The sequence below is a fragment of the Chiloscyllium punctatum genome, chromosome 20 (genome assembly GCF_047496795.1).
Source record: "Chiloscyllium punctatum isolate Juve2018m chromosome 20, sChiPun1.3, whole genome shotgun sequence".
Lineage (NCBI taxonomy): Eukaryota > Metazoa > Chordata > Chondrichthyes > Orectolobiformes > Hemiscylliidae > Chiloscyllium > Chiloscyllium punctatum.
In genome coordinates this window covers 63,320,367-63,338,393 of record NC_092758.1, presented here as the reverse complement: position 1 = coordinate 63,338,393, position 18,027 = coordinate 63,320,367, and the positions used below count along the sequence as shown (strand labels likewise).

Sequence of the window (18,027 nt, the reverse complement as noted above, 5' to 3'; positions counted from 1 at the left end):
GTCTTGGTCCTTGGAATGTGCCAGTCTGCAACACTCGGTCGGGGTCAACTCCTTCAGCTGGAAGATCAACAGGTTTCGGACCGCCCAGAGAGCATCCTTCACCGAGTTGATGATCCTCCAGGCACAGTTAATGTTCGTCTTGGTGTGAGTCCCGGGGAACAGGCCGTAGAGCACGGAGTCCCGCGTCACGGCGTCCCATGTCACGGCGCTGCTCGGGACAAACCTCGACAAGCACCATTGCATTCCTCTCCAGACTTCCTCTGCATAGGCACATTCCAGAAGGAGGTGTGTGACAGTCTCGTCCCCCCCGCAGCCGCTTCGAGGGCAGCGTGCGGTGCAGCAGAGAGTCCGGGCGTGCATGAAGGATCTCACAGGCAGAGCCCTTCTCACCACCAGCCAAGCCACGTCTTGGTGCTTGTTGGAAAGTTCTGGCGATGAGGCATTCTGCCAAATGGCTTTGACAGTCTGCTCAGAGAACCGCTCGACAGGATCCGCCCTCTCCTTTTCCCGAAGGGTCTCAAGGACGCTACGTGCTGACCACTTCCTGATGGACTTGTGGTCAAAGGTGTTTTTCCTCCAACATCCTGATTGCCGGTGTCCTCTCGCAACCTTGTAAACCTATCCCTGACCTCACTACCTTCAACCTCCTTTACAGTGGAACTACAATTCAGATTTCCATCCCCCTTCTGCATTAGTTTAAATACCCCCCTCCGAAGAGCAAATATCCATTCCCCCCCCAGAATATTGGTACCCCTCTGGTTCAGGTGAAGACCATCCTGTTTAGAGAGGTCCCACCTTCCCCAGAAAGAACTCCAGTGGTCCAAGAATCCAAAACCCTCCCTCCTGCACCATTCCTGTATATGGCTCCAGACCTGCAGCAATGTGCTTGATTTTAACTGAAATGGCCGGACAAGCCACTCTCTTAAGGGCATTTAGGAATTTACAATGAAGGCTAGCCTTGACCATAATTTTCAAGTTGTCTGAATGAATAATTTTAAAAAAACTATTATTTTGCAAAACAAGTCTGAACTATTGGTTTTAACAGTTCTGCAATTAAAATGTGTCTTTAAAGATTTTACTCTGGATATTGTTTATTTCTTGACGGCAGCAGTGAGAGAACCAAATTTGATGTTACTTTTCATCAATGATTGCTGAAATTTCTGTACGTGAGGATTTATTAATCTTGTACATGTACAATCCTTGAACAAAGCCTTTTTTTAACAATCAATAGCTCTTCCACGTTTCTCCTTTCTTGACCACTTGCTGACCTACAGTTCCACAAGCAATATACATCAACCAATACTTCACCCAAGGGACCATCCCTCATCGAGCACCTAGACATTGAACACTAGCAAGCTGTTTGACAGTGAGCATGGATTACAGCTGTGCCTTACACATTAGAGTTTGAATTCTTCATAACAATCTGGATTTTACTAATCCTGAGGGATCTGCTCAAGCAAACTTTCCCGAACACGCTTGCTAAGTCTTCCTTGATAATAGATTCAAGCATTTTCCACACTATAGAAGTTAAGCTAACCAGTCAATAATTGCCCATCTTTTGTCCACCTTTTTTAAACTATGGCGTCACATTTGCTGTTTGCCAATCTACCTGAACTGCCCCCGACTCCAGTGAATTTTGGAAAATTATTATAAGTGCATTTGCTATTTCACCCACCATCTCTCTTAGCACCCTGGGATGTATTCCAACAGGACCAGGAGACTTGTCTATGTTTAGCTTCATTAGCTTGCCCAACACTACCTCTTTCATGATAATGATCATTTCCAGGTCCTCACCGACCTTTGTCTCCTTGTCAATCACTGGCATCTTATTAATGTCCTTCACTGTGAAGACTGACACAAACTACCTGTTCAAAGCCTTGGCCATTTCATTCTTGCCCATTAATAAATCTCCCTTCTCATCCTGTAAAGGACCAATGTTTACTTTAGCCACTATCTTTTGTTTTGTACATTTAGAGAAACCTTTGCTATCTGTCTTTATTTTCTGAGCTAGTTTACTCTTATAATCTAGCTTGTTTTTCTTTATAGCTTTTCTTGTGGCTTTCTGTTGACCTTTAAAGTTTTCACAATTTTCTAGTTTCCCATTGGTCTTTGCCATTTTGTATGCCTTCTCTTTTAATTTGAATGCCTCCCTTATTTCCTTAGACACCCATAGCAAATTATCCCTTTTCCTACATTCCTTTCTCTTCACTGGTATATACTTTTGTTGGGTACTTTGAAAGTTCTCCGCTGTTCATCAAGTACAGGAGTTGGCCATTCATCCCATTGACCTGCCTAGTCAATACAATCATGACTGACCAAACAGTTCAATGACTTTTACCATCATCATTACCCTGTACACCACTGGTAATTAGAAATCAATTTCTAACTGAAAGGTACTCAAAGACTGAGCTTCCATAGTTGAGAGTTCCAAAGGTTCACAACCTTCTGATAAAAAAAAACAACTCTTTTCACCTTGGACCTAAGTGGCATCTCCTTATATTTAAATTGTACCCTCTGGTTTCAAACTCTTTGCTAGAGAAACATCATACCTGCATCTACCCAGTCTATCACTCTAAACCTTTTCTATGTTTCAATGAGATCACCTCTTTGTAGCTCTAGAGAGTAGATGCTTAGTTATCCAAGCTCTCTTCATAGGACAGTCTTACAATCTTGAGAACAATGTGGTGAACATTCGTTACACTTCTTCCATGGAAATAATACCTTTGCTGAGATAAGGAGGCCAAAGATGTATACAGTGCTCCACAATCAATCTAACCAAACTTCGATACAATTCATGCAAGACCTCTCTACTGTTGTACTCAAATTCTCTTGCAATAAAAGTTATCATTCCTTTACTTTATTAATAACTTGCTGCACCTGCATGTTAGCCTTCAGTGTCCTTGACTCCTCACAACATACTTTCCCACTTTGTTTTGTACCACCTGTAAATTTGGAAACATTACATGTGTGATCCACATCTCCAAATCATTGAACAACTGAGGCCTAAGTACTCATTCTTGCTGTACCTCACTAGTCACAATCTGCAAACATGAAAATGAACCAGTCATTCCTATTGTCTTTTTGCTGCCTATTGTCCAACCATTAATCCATAATTGTGCTTTATCACATTTTTCCAATCAACCTCCTGTTGTGGTGATCTTTACTAAAAGCCTGAAAATCTAAGTATACTACATCCATTGGCTCGACTTTATCAGTTTTATTAGTATTTTCTCTAATCCCTTTTATAACTCTGTCTGTAATGGACCAAAATTCACTTTAGCCAAACATTTCCTTTGAATGTTCCTATAGAAGATTTAGAATCTATTTTCATGACTTTTCCCTAGACTGCATTCATGTTCTAGTCTTCTTTTCCTAATCAATTTCCAGATCCTCCTTTGTTGTATTCTAAAAACCATACCATCCTCAGAATTGCTGATGTTTCTGACCACTCTATATAAGCCTTTACTTTTAAGCTTACATAATTCTGATGTTCCTTTCTCAGCCATGGCTCACTGATCTTTTCTGGGTTTTTGTACCTTGAAGGAATGTATAATTGCCAAAAGATATATAACAGTTCTTTAAAGACTGTTATACTCATTGTCAATACTCAGCCATGCCTTTTAATGCATTTTCCCAGACTACCTCTACAAATTTGTAACTCATACCTTCATAATTTCCACTATCCAAATGTAATATTCTTACTTCAGAATAAACTAACTCACTTTCAAACATAATGTAAAATTCTCTCATATTGTGGTCTTTCATAATAAGATTATTAAGTAGCCCTTTTGTCTTTGCATAATACTAGATTTAAAAAGCATGTTCTCCAGTCAGCTGTTCTCTAGAAAATGATCCCAATACATTCCATAACTTTATTTCTCAGTTGGTTTACCCAGTCTAAATCCAGACTGAAGTAATGATAACAGCATTGCCTATACTACTCATGTCCTGATTGGGAACATACCCCACACTCCCATTGTTTTTTGATGGCTTATGAATAACTAAGGACTGCAGATGCTGGAGAATCAGAGTTGATAAAATGTTGCGCTGGAAAAAAACACAGCAAGTCAGGTAGAATCCGAGGAGGAGGACAGTCGACCCTTTGGGCAGGATCCTTCATCAGGACTAGCCACACTTGATCGACTCTGGCTTATAAATGACTCAATCCAATGTCAGTTGCCTCTTGCTATTTCTTAGTTCCACCCAAACAGATTCGACACATTTTTCTTCCAATCTGAGATCCCTTAATAATGTATTAATCCTTTTGCTTATTATCAGTGCAAGTCAACTTCCTTTTTCTTCTTGCCTGTCCTTCCTAAAGGTTGAATAGCCTTGAATATTCAATTCTAATACTGGTCATCAAGCAGAATACCTGATTCTCAGCTTTGTTTCTCCTGTTTTTAAGTGCCCCTAGTATCGTTTTGATGTCCTATTACCAGTTTTACTTCCTTCCAACTTGGGTTACCCCTTGGGTTCCCATACCCCTGATGAGAGCACTAACGACACTAGCAAATCTCCCTGTGAGAATATCACTAACAGTCCCAATAAGGTATAATCAATTCAGTTTGTATAGGTTCCACCTGCCCCAGAACAGAGCCCAATTCCTCAGAAATCTGATGTCCTCTCTCTTGAACTAGTTCTCCAGCTATGTGTTCAATTGATCGATCCTCCAGTTCTTATGTTCACTGGCATGTAGCTTTCGGAGTAATCATGAGATTACTGCTCTTGTGGTCAAACATTTTAATTTCCTTCTTAACTTTTTGAAATCTCCCTTCAGGACCATATCTCTCTTCCTACCTGTTATTGGTCCCAATATGGACCATGACATAACTGATCTTCATCCCAGTAGCATGTCTGGCAACCATTCCATGACATCCTTGCCCTGGCACCAGGGAGGCAAGATACTATCATGTCATGAGATCATGTTTAATGCAACAGAAATGTCTGTCTGATCCCCATGACTATGGAATCCCCTACAGTTATTGCCCTTCTATTCTTCTTCCTCCCCTCCTCTGTAGCTGAGTATCCATGATGCCATGGGCTTGGCTCTGACTGCAGTTCCCTGAGGAATCATTGCCTTTACCAGTTTCAAAATTGGAATATTGACAAGCAAATAAGACAGCCTCAGGGGACTCTTGCACTATCTACTTGGTTTTCTTAAATTTTCTGGTGTCACCCTTTTCCTTTCTGCCTGCACACTTGTAATCTGTAGTGTGACCACCTCACTATGTGTGCTACCCACATGGTCCTCTGCCTCAGGGATGCATAACTGTAGTCACTGCTCAAATTCTAAAACAGAGAATTCAAGTTTTCACAGCTAATAACACTTGCTGCAAATGTGGTTGGTTAGGACATACAGTATGTCTCTGACCTCACATACCACAGAATGTACACTCCACTTGACTCATTTGACCTGCCATCCTTTAACTCTAAAAGTAATTTGACATTCTTGAATAGTTATGTACTTACTAAGTTTAGCAAACTATTTCTCAACATGGGAGAGAAAAATTTCAACATACCTAAACATATCATAATACCCAACTTTCAATTTAAAGATTAAAAATACTAACCAAACCTACTCACAATCAGCTGCTTTCTCTGCACTCTTGGTGTCGCATTACTGTCTATTGCAGTGCAAGTAGGCTGCATAATCTATGCCTTACTTCCTCTTCTGTTCTCGTCTCACTCTGGAGACTGTATTTCTTACAATAAGTCTAAATAAAACACTTTTTTCCTTCTTTGTCCCAAATTTCTAGTTACTCACCATTTCAGTACCCAATGACCCTGACACTCCTCAAGGGAGTGCAACCGCAGCCAAGCCCATGGCACCATGGGCAACACAGCTATATAAGGAGGAGAAAGAAGAATGTAAGCACAATATAGGAGCTTTCATGGTTGTTGGATTAGATATGAAATATGACTCCAAGTGTGATGCTCCCTGGTGCTAAGCTATCATGGAACAGCTACAGGACATCCTGCTGGAGGAGATACTGACCTATCAACCTACACAGCCTACACTGACCTATCAAACACACAAGACAACATGTGTAACTGGACAACATTTGCTGGATGAGTGTTGAAGAATTATGTGGATAACCAATTTAGCATTGTCAATTGTGCTTGCAGTGTAATACATTTGCACATACTGGAAGCTACATATTAATACAGAACATGTGGATACACTGCATTATTTTTTTCCAGGCTGTTCACTGACACTCTGTTTTTTACCTTATTTTTTTCCTTTTTCTACCCCACACTACCACCTAACAGTGGTAGTGGTAGTGCTTATTTTTTCCCAGCGCCCATGTCATTTGTGTACAGGTATTGGACACAGTGAAGAACAATAACAATTGTGTAAATCTTTATTTATATTCCACCACCAGGAAGAAAGGAAACACCCGAGTGGCCAGTGACAAGCAGTGCCCTTCTCAGAAGTCAGTGCTGAGTGATCAAACAGTGAAGGGGAGGGCAGGGATTAGATTAAATCGAAATAGAGTTGGAGGGGGAAATATTCTTTTTGTAACTTACTTTGGATATCACTACTGTTAGCTCTGTATCAAGCATAGGTGGAGACTGTGTAATGGCAATGTTACTGGACTAAGAATCTGGAGGTTCTATGTATTTAAATCCACCATGACAGATGGTGAAATTTGAATTAGATAAAATCAAAATTTAAAACAACAAGCCTAGTGTTGACCATGTGACTATTGTCATAAAAATCTATCTGTTTCATCATCACCTTCTAAGGAAGAAGAAATGCTCACATCCCACACAAGGATAAAAAAAATCATGCGTGCACACTAATGAACAGAAGTAGTTGCAGAACAGAGCACTGACATTCTGCTGCTCAATTCCAACTATTAAAAGTAACTGCCATTAACTTACTGTTCCACTCTAACTGGATTTTAATCCAATTTGCGATCCTATTCATAATTACACGTCTGGTAAGGTTTTCCAAAAGTTCATTGTTGCGCAACCAGTCAAAGGTTTTTGAAAGATTTAAATATATTATCCAAGTATATTGTGCCACCTCCTCAAGAACTGTATCAGGTTAGTCAAGTATGATTTCCTTTCTGAAAAGGCAGTTTTACACTATTTTCCCATTTTCTAGATATCTACTAATTGTATCTCTGGCAGTGGCAAGTATTTCTACCTCTGGCCAGAGGAAAGTGAGGACAAGAGCTGTGTCTTGTATGTGTGGTGCATTGGTAATGAGGAGCATTCCAGAGAATAACACAAGTAATTTCACAGAGAAATTCCCCATGAAATTGGACTTTTCCAAAGTTTCTAGTAAAATTATAGTACAACATGGCTTCCTTAAAAGCCCTCCTGGCCTCTTGGAGATGATAACTGTAGTTATGGGCATCACTGTTTCAGTCTGTTGAGAAGCAGTTTACTCTTAACATAGTCAGTCTGCTAAGAATTGAACTGCTGATGTCATCACATGCAGACTCCCGCTATCTTCTAAACAACCAACTCATAGGAAGGCTGGATATGGACCAAACGCTAGTAAATGGACTAGGTCAGATTGCAATGGCTGATCAGCGTGGGCAAGCTTTCTATACTGCATGACTCTGACTTATATGAGGGCGTAGGTGGATCTTGAATAGTGGCCTTCTGCCCAGAGATAGATACACTACCACAAAAGCACATGGGTCCATACATTCACCTCTATTCTAACTCTCCATAGATCTGGAAGAAACCTTATAACGGTTGGAAAAGTGGATACTACCTCATTCCACTGTGCCTTTCTCAACGTTGAATGAATTCTACAAGTCCAGCCCATGACAAGTACAGATACTTTCATTTACCACCAACTTTCTGGACTCAGACAAGTTACATGAATGATTCCACAACTTTGGTTAAAAAATAAAGTTAGTCTCAATTGTAACTGCTTTCTTTTCCTTTCTTCCTTGCCTGTATTGTGATGATTCTCCCCAAAGTTTGAATGCATGAATAAATTACACCATTGATTTAACCCTAAAGAGTTTGCTGTGGGTAACTTAGATTTCACAAACATATGGCTTTGGGAAAAACATATCACAGCCTCTTTCAAAAGGAACACAAGCTCTAAAAAAATACACCTCCACTTATGGGCAGAATACAAATAGGTTGATTCACCATTTCCACTCTGTAGCAGAATGACAAAAACATCTTAAAATAAAACCTTAATTCCAGTAATGGGGATAGGAAAGGACTGGCAGATTGGACAATGATTTGAATTCATCTTTTGATTTAACAAGAAATATTGACCTAGTGCTCAACTTCAGCGAAAAAATTATTGCTACGCTAGCTTGACAATGAGTATTCATTACTCCTGCTCCTAAATCACATGTTCATTTACCAAGTTTTTTTTGTAGGAAAGGCTTTATGCAAAGTCTTCAGAGCATGAAACCTTTAAGTCTATGATAGTAAATGCATATGAACACATTTCAAAAGCCTATTAAAATTTCAGAATCAAAGGAAACGACTCAAACTTTGTGAAATTTACTAGGGAACATATCATTCAATGAAAATGAGGGGTGCTATTAATGGAAGAATTTTAAAATAATATTCCAGGAGGTATTAGACTACACTTCAAGGACTGTAGAGTTTACTACAACCAGAAGCCACTATTTGACTGATAGCTATCATTTTATTCCCCCAAATACCTAGGTGGCAGCAAATCATTGTTTGGAAACCCACACGTCTGGAGAGATATAGCAGCTGATAGTAAGCAAGATTCTACTGAAAGTGAAAAGAGAGATGTTCCTCAAGGTGGTGAAAAAAATTGCAGAGGATAAGAGTGAATTAAAAGCACCAACGGCATTTACATTGTCATGGAATTGAAGAATTTAAAGGCAAATTATTGGAGATTAAAACTTTAAAAGTAATTTTAGTCCTGGTGGCTAGTATTTCTCCTGACAATGTTGCATCGCTGATTTAAATAGAGATGTGATGAATTATGAATGTTTATATTTGAAGGATGCCACTTTTTCTAGAAGGGCTGACCTAAAAAATGTTATATTAAGAGATACTACTTCTGCTGAGTTTGATAGCAAGAAGATGTATATTTCTTCAAAGAGTTGCTAAATAGAAAAGTATTGCTGAAAGATATTAATGACAAAAGTGTACCTAACCCATTGTGCTGATTTTGAATGATTTTAGTAAGGGATTTGCTGTAATTATTTGCGCTATGTCTAAATTGCTAATTAACCACATGATTTACATTAGAGTGTGATTTCCTGCTGTATATGTTTTTACCACTATGCAAACTGCTGGAAAAAACATGCTCTGAAGAGTAACTGGGCCCAAAATATTTCTCTCCACAGATGCTGTCAGACCTGTATTTCCATCAAAAACTGGTTTTGTTTACGATTTCCACCACTGCAGTTCTTTTGATGTTTAATCCACTGCCGTGTTGGTGAGAAGAATGGAAACTGCTTCCATGAATAAAGACTCCTTGGGTGGACAAGAAAGTAAACAAAGTAAAAAAAAACCTGATGTGTTGTGCCACCTTCCCACTTCCACCCTTCTCATGGATGGGTATTACAGGCAAAAATACTTGCAATATTTCAAATTAAAAGCTCTATCCAAGATGACTGGACCTCAAACTGAGCCTGACTAATCAATATTGAAGAAAATGAAATTTCGGTTCACCGCTCCCACACTGCAACAGAAATTAAAAAATGTCTTAAATTACAATCTTTTATTGTCCAGTTAATGAGAATAAATAATAACGGGCAGATTGAGAGACTATTTGAATTTGTTTTTTTGATTTAACAATAAATATTCACCTAATACTAATTCAGCAATGAAGGGATGATAGTATTCTTTGACTCCTTTGAAAAAAATTGCTATTAAGCTAGCTTGACCACAAGTGGAATATTCACTACTCCTTACATCTCTTTTTTTAAATGTTTTTTTTTGTAGGATATTCAATACTGAATCAAATGTGCTTGTAGGGTTGAAACAATACCACAACAGAAAACTAGACATATGTAAAAATTACCAAAGACTATTTGAAACGCCAAAATGTCTGAATGTTATTTGAGAGTTGCAAGAAAACCAAGGCAAGTTGAAAATCTGAGTGACTGTGTTAGAGATATTTTTTCTCTAATGGCACGAGTGAACTTGAGAAATCATGAGGGAAATTACAAATGCACATTGTACCAAACTTCAAAATCTGTCTACATTTAGATGATTAAAACTAGTGTTTTTAGAGTGACCAGCAGACATGTTGAACAAAAAAAAATGGAAAAAATACTAAGGTATGGTGCCAAGGCAAGATGAACTTGGGTTTATCATTATGCTCTGGAATTCTAGATTTCAGTTGGGTTGGAAAAATGCTGACAAAGACCAAGGCAAAATAAATCTCCAAACCAAAAGAAGTGGGCAAAATCAATTTTACCTACTCCCTTGTGCCTGCAGCTGACAGCTTCAAAATAGCCAGATATCTTGCTGATGGGGTTGCATTTATGGAATTCAGACAAAGTAACTAATATGTACTATTATCTCAAAATGTTCTTTACCCAACTCATCCATTAAAACTAACAACAGTAAGTCAAAAATCATTTCAACATAAAGCCTACACCTCCAATCTACATATGCTTTGTAGTTTCTGGTAAAAAAATCCAATTTACAACTGACCTATTAATCGTTTTTACCATCTGGGGCATTCCTTATTTGATATTGAGTTCAAAATTTCTATTTCCAACAGTTGCTCATTAGTCATATTGAAATATACAAGAATGCATCAAATTACAATGAAGATGAACTTAAATTTTAAGAGTTATAATGGACCTTGGAGAAAAAAAAAGTATTAATTGAAGAAACATGAAGGTGGTGTGGGCATAGCAGTTTACAAATAAATGACAATGTTCTTCCTACTTAGAGATCTACAACCAATTAATTACAAACATTTTCAGAAGGAGAGGCAACGACCTAAAGTACTTGTGCTTAACCATTTACCTTGAGACCCAAGTAATTTTCTAGGTACTCTGGTTTGAATGTTGTCATGGCAGGTGGAATTTGAATTCAATAAAAATTTGGAATTAATAAATCTAATGATGACCATGAAACAGTTGTTGATGGTCATGAAAAAAACATCCATGTCATTATCGTCCTTTAGGGATGGAAACTACTATCTTTATCTGGTCTGGCTTACATATGACTCCAGATGCACAGCAATATGGCTGACTGTTAACTACCCTCTTGACAATTAGGGATGGGCAATGATGTCGGCCTAAACAGTGACACCCAGATCCTCTGAATGAATAATTAAAAAAAAAGTTTCAGTCACATGAATATATTAAGATAAAGTTTGAATAAAGTCAAAAAATGAAATATAGGTTAGAAGACATTTTTAAGAGATTGAAGTCTTCTATAAATAGTTGTACATTAAACTATTTTGAAAAGGAAACAGATAGTTAAAAAAAAGAGTAATATCAAAAGGGAATGGACAGGATGAAAGTGGCAAGGACTCAGTTGGCATGGACCAAATGTTTTATTTCTGTAACCATAGAAGCCCTATGAATTTACTAGATTCCTTTGGACTGAAGAGCACCAATAGATCTTAAATTTTGAGAGACTGATGTAATGCACTCTGATAGTTATGGCTCTTGAAATGGGTTCTCAATGTATACCAGGTTTATTTTTAAAAATTCTTTAGTATCACAAATATTAGTTAATTTTAACAGTGCATAACTGTGATTTGTTCCACACAATGTAACGGAAACTTTTTTTTAATGTTAACATGCTATATATGTTTCTTCTCATTCTTTAGAGTTGCTTGGCGTTTCACATGTAGACTTAAACCTAGTTATTTGTAAAGTGTAACTAAACATGTGGTACATTTGAAGTCTCATATAAACAAGTCCCTTGTGTTGCAATAGTTGATATGAAACTGGCCTCTAAAACCAATGTTAAAAGACTAAGAGAGACAGGCAGGAACACTAAAACGACCTTCAATAAAAACATGAATACTGTATTGGGTACATTTCAAGATGCAATACATAGAAGCAGTATAGGCAATGGTTAGCTATCTGTTCAAAACAAATAAATAAAAAATAATTTGCAGACCAGTGTTAGTATAAAGCTCAGACATTTACAGTACATTGAAACACTTTAATCATTCAACATTTCACATTACAAATATTTTAAAATTACTGAGTGTTATAAATAGTTGGCATAAAACTTTAACAACATTATGTTTTACTACCACTTCAACAAACAAGCTGCAAAGGGACATTTTTGCACCAAATAATTTAGTAGAGGGGATACATAAAATATCAACTCAAAAAGTGAACAAATATTAATAAAAATGAGTTTCCTTTATTTAAAATTGTTAATCATCACTACAACCTCCCCAAACACAGTGAAAAGCACAAAGAATTCAGCCACAGAGACACACCACTGATGGCCATCTTCCACAAATAACTATTCTTTTTATGAATATTTGCCATACAGTGTTGAATACTTAAGCTTTCAATAAAAACTAGACATTTTAAAATATTAAAAAAGCTGCACAATCAAAAATATTACAACATAAAAAATCTGAATGGTCAAATGATAAAAAACTAATTATACATTTCAATTTAAAATACCAAAAATAAAATGCTGGACAGGATATTGACCCAATTATTATAATGCTGCTGAGAAAAGTAGTCTTTGCTACTTTTTAAAGTAAGGTAACAAAAATAAGCAAACAAGCACATTTTTCCTTTAGTCCATATCTAAAAATAACTTCAATTATTTATATTAGTACAAAGATCATATTCTGAATTTACAAATATCAGTAAGATAAAAGGGAATATAATAACAGTAGAAAATGACATTGTGGACAACATATTAATCTGAATGTTTGCAATTAAAAAAAATCGCATTAAAAGGTTTACACTGTAAAGTTTTTTCAGAAGTTAGAAAAAAAGTATTGCACATAACAATATGACATTAACTTTCCACAATTTACCACATTCAAGTCTTCTGTAACTTTGTAAGAAATTCTTAAAAATCCAGACAAAGAATAAATTATCAAGTCCTTCCAATGGCATTCATAAAATCCTTTCCTTCTTGAACCACAAGATCAGATTTAAAATCATGCATTCTGCAGAGGTCTGTGTATGAGGATATATTTGCCATGCTATGGGCAAGTGAGAAATGAAATTTAACCTTTGTAAACAACTTTACAACACACAATAAACAAGTTAGTTTTGAAGTTTACATTTTTTTTGTTTACATGCATGCTTTTATTTTCTTAATTGTTTCAGCCTTGCACACTATCTAGAATTGAGGTAACTTGATGGCAGTTAAACCTGGTTTTGTCTATAAAAAAACCAGTAAATCTTGTTCTAACCATCAAACACCTAAGAATCCATGTGTCAAAGTTTACTGCTAATTGTTCTGTGTGTCTTTTGTATTGAACTTTGTGCCAGGTCAGCTACTGTACCATAGATACAGGAACTGTGAAAAGGAGTCTATATGATCATTTTCAAAAGAATATTTGCTGAAAATACAGTGTAGTATTGGAAGAAACTAGAATCCACATTTAACAATGAGGATAGGGCTGATATTGCAACCAGGTTCTAATATTTACTGTATTATTACTTTAGACTTATGAACATCAACACCTGGAGCTGGGAGATTATATTTTCGATGACTATGTTTTTCAGACTCTGCAGTTTTATCAACAGCATTGCTGATCCCTAATGTTCATGATATTCAAAATTCTCTTTGCCTTCAAATGTTAAAAGAAAAAAGGAAAGAAAATGGAAACAAAATTGATTGCTTCAACTCATTTCTTTGCACAATTAAGTTAACGATATATGTGCAAATCTTCGAATAACAAACATAGAAAAAACTATTAATCTCTTTCAGATTATGAAAAATCGAGGTATTGCAAAAGAGATGCCAGTGAAAAAGTGAGCTTAAAAATATTAACTGTTGGGAAAAAAAAAGATTTACAAAAGTAGTGCATAACAAATGTTGACATGTATATAAAAACAAAAGGGGAACAAAAAGCCAACTAGAGAAACAACATACCAAAAAGCTCAAAGGTAGAATATGTTACCTAAAAAGGAAGTCAACTAGTAGAAAAGTTATCTTTCAGTGTCAAATTTCAAAAATGCTAATTCACTACACCCACAAACACCAGAGTTGGGCAGGAATGGCACAACAGCACACCAGTACACCAAGAAAGGATGATAACCAGCAGTTTCTATAGCTTAAAGATTGCCACTAAGAATTACATATTCTTTATAGTAAATCCCTGACGAGCTAAATGATAAGCACCCTCACAACTCTCTGCTGCTGTTAGTTTGACACCACTGTGGTCAAAACATAGATCAAATTTAAACTATTTAAACTTGATAATTTAACAGCAAATGCCTCCATTTTGACCTGGTTTAGTTATTTAAACCCTATTATTTCAAAGGAAGAATTTTAATGCTATTATCAGTGTATTACTTGTAGGTCACAAGTCAGCAATTCGCAGTGAGTAATCCAGTCTTTGGTTTGCAGGAGTTTGAAGATGCTATGCACTGTATCAGAAAAAAAATAGCAAGAGTGAGGAGCAATAACCTTTCACATATAATTTTTAAAAATCACAAATGCATAACCACCTTTGGCTGAATCACGCAATAATCACAAGGAGATAATTCCTTCAATGCAGTCCAGCACCTACGTCGCCTTTGCAAGGGCGCAGTACCACTTAAAGCCAACCTGCATAGTATACACTTAAGAGTGTCATGACACCACATGCTAACCTATAGTAACACAAACATGCACCTTGGCACTCAAACAGTGTTCAGTGTTTCCTTTGTTGTATGCCATTTACATTTTCAAAATGTAATTTTATAAACAAAGATTTTTAGGCAGAATAAGTACTGTAGATAATGGGAAAATGTATGAATATATAGTGCATGCAAAACAGGTGTACTAGTAAACATTCAATCATTCATACTATTCCACATAAAAAATAAAATTAAAAAAATCTTAGGCAGCTGAAGCCATAGCCTGTGCTACATCTAGTTGTGTTGCATTGTAGCCTTTTTCTTTGTTACTTCTAATTCCCATTTTACTGGGAAAGAAATGGTATTTGTCATACCATCTAAACAGCAGCAAGGCTCCTATTGTCTCTTGCAATTAAACAGCATCACTAAAAATAAAAAAATATAAATCAAGGCTACAATTGAGGTATTACTTTTTGTGTGTCAAAATGGAGAGCAAAAGCTGACACGTGACAATATATTAGTAGATCAAGTCGACTTTGTAAATAGCAACATCAAAAAAATAAAGGTATAAAATCTCTTCCAGCAAGGAAAATGCCTCTCTACAATTACATTGTGTCAATCTGAACAACTTTGGTAAACTTTTAGGGGCGGCAGATCTTCAAATTGTGGTTTCTCATTTCTGAAATAAGTGCATACTTCAACCGTAGCAGCAATCTAAACCCCTTTCTTACATTGCGTATTTTGGGGTTGTGGTGAATTGATAGGGAAGCACCAAAAGCTTTTACCCCATACCTGTTAGTAAAGCCTGTAGTGTGTTAGAAACAACTTTTAAAAAGCACACTGACACAGTTTGAAAAAAAAAATTGGGATTCATATTGTGGGAGGGCAAATCCAAGTGTTTTATATAATACATAGTGCTATTCCCCTACTTTAGATATAATTTAATTGAAAATCCAAACACAAAAAGGGCTGCAGTATAACTTCACATTAATTTTAGATTCTGTCTATACAACTAAAACTAGTTCTCAATCACAGTTTCCTCAACAGGACATTCCTATCAAGTACAGCACCAAGCTGTGTAAGCACATGACTCAGAAATCTCAATCTTGCACATCGACTGAATCTGTATTATTTCTTTAAGCTAAGGATCAAATATCCAGTGTTATCACAAATCAGTAAATGTTTCTAAAAAAACACCGAAACTGTTAACCCAATTGTTTTGAAGTGAAAATTTGAGACATACATTTTGAAATCTGGGATGAGGCAGTAGAAGAATGCACTTATTTAGTATCCTAGCTAATCTGGTGTCTGCAGCCATACAGCACTCTTATCTTGCCACGAGAATCAGGTTTAAATATCTTAGTTCCAACGAAAAGGAACTTGACGTGGACGGTCTCCTCCTTCTTTCACAAGTGGCTTGTGGAACTCTCTCCCAGCACGAGAATGTATGGCAGCCCAGCAGTATTCACAGTAATACTGCAGACATGTGACATTGGCACAGAAGAATGGAGCAAATTTCCCACCACAACGGGTACCCTGGCATTCATCACACAGCTGATCATCAAGGACATATGGCTTGACTTCCACCTAAAAACGAAACACAAGAGTGCCATTATTTGACGTGAGATAAATGGTAAACAGGTAAAAGCACTAAAACCTTTGATACAGTTTCTAGAATTGCACAACACCCTAATCATGAGAAATAAAAGGGTGGCATCACAACCTTTTGCTTTCATCAATTAAAAAGCTTACACAAAAGATCTGCCAAACTGCTTTCTCACTTGTTCTGATTCAAAAACTGAAAATCCTGGAAATACTCAGGACCATTTTTGGATGTGGGTCTATTTCAAGCCCCTTCTGGTCATGGTAATAGAGGCAGGTGTACGCTAAAAGTGCAGTCACTGGTCATGTGTCAGTTTCCAAACATGATTCCTATCATTTTAATGGTGGAAGATCAGGGTTGGTGTGGCTGCCTACACCATGCAGCTGGTTGCCATCTGGAGCTTTGTTATCCAATTAGAAAAGGCCAACTTTAATTTTCTAGTTTCCCTCCAGTTTCCTGCACTGATGGGGGTAGTTCAACTGCCTGTAGGTGGCCACCTGCCATCAAATGAGGGCAAGCACTGTAAACAAGCCCAAAGGGCCTATATACGTATGCAAGTGCAACCCCATGGGTTCCTCCCTATCCCGTAATGATGGCCTAATTCCATGAGTTTATTGTTCAAATTGAAATTAAAGGACCTATTATTTAGCTGCCATTACAGCGTGATTTTCAAGCTGTAAGACCGCCAATTGACTCTCCAGCTTCAAAAGCCCACTTGCTCCCATAATTGTCTCCATGCTAATTAAAAGTGGCAGTGCTGTAAATGCAATGAGCAAAGCAGCACAGCATTGTGATCTAAACTTTTGTGGAAAGTGAAACCATTACACTTCTTGCCAAAATTATGACAAACAAGGACCAAACTATAGGCAGCAATAATATTTTTCCCAAAACTAAAATGTAATTAGCAATTTTTGAAACAAAAGAACTAAATAAATTGTAACATTTTACCTAAGTGTAGAAATGAAACAACAATAAAACTAGAAATACGTTTTGGAGTGAGTGTTTGGGAGTGCTCCCATACACTTGCTCTCCTTAGTGTTTCTATATCAGGATCTCAATCTTTTTGGGTGTTTGGTGGGGGTGTTTTTTGTGTGTGCGCGTGCGTGTGCGGTGTTAGTGAGGGGGAACATTTCAATTTCCATTCTTCCTGGGAGGCTTGTGATCAAATTTCACGAGGGTTGCCACAATAGTAAATATGAATTTAATCAAAAACAACAACAAGCAATAAATTTACCAATAAAAATGACTTAAAATGTGCCAAGCAGCAAAGCTGAATCATTAAAGCCAACATTTCTCTTATTGGTTAAGCAGATAACTTTTTCCCCTACAGAGCTTAAATGAAAGCATCTTAATATTTATATGGCTAGTCCAGTTTCAGGTCAATGGTAAGCCCAGGATGATGATAGTGAAGGATTAGTTGATGCTCATACATTAAAAAGATGATGGCCAGATTCTCTTTCTTTGGAGATAGTCTTTGTCAGTCACTTGTTTGGCACAAATATTTATTACAACAAATTGGACTTTGTCCAAATGCAGCAAGATGTGGACATGAACCAAGGATACTAGTCTGGGAAACTCCTGCAGAACTATCCTGGAGCTAAAATAGCTAACCTCCAACAGCTACAACCAAGTTCCATTGTGCTAGATATAACTCCAACCAGCAGACAGTTCCTCTCTGAATCTGCCATGGGTTTGGAATCCAGATCCCCAGAGCAT

General features: G+C 37.1%; 1 protein-coding gene and 1 long non-coding RNA gene across 5 annotated transcripts in view; one reads left to right on the top strand and one right to left on the bottom strand.

Annotated features, from left to right (window-relative positions):
- LOC140492172 (uncharacterized) overlaps nucleotides 1–9,651 on the top strand; it is a 79,997-nt gene extending 70,346 nt beyond the window's left edge. The window contains exon 4 of the long non-coding RNA XR_011963511.1: nucleotides 9,312–9,651. This is a non-coding gene — a long non-coding RNA (uncharacterized lncRNA). The remainder of the gene's footprint in view (nucleotides 1–9,311) is intronic.
- Nucleotides 9,652–12,084: 2,433 nt separating this feature from the next.
- cpeb4b (cytoplasmic polyadenylation element binding protein 4b) overlaps nucleotides 12,085–18,027 on the bottom strand; it is a 78,450-nt gene continuing 72,507 nt past the window's right edge. For all 4 annotated transcript variants that reach the window (XM_072591017.1, XM_072591018.1, XM_072591019.1 and 1 more), the window contains one exon: nucleotides 12,085–16,295. In XM_072591017.1, coding sequence (XP_072447118.1) covers nucleotides 16,068–16,295 — 228 coding nt within the window. In that variant the 3' untranslated portion in view covers nucleotides 12,085–16,067. The remainder of the gene's footprint in view (nucleotides 16,296–18,027) is intronic.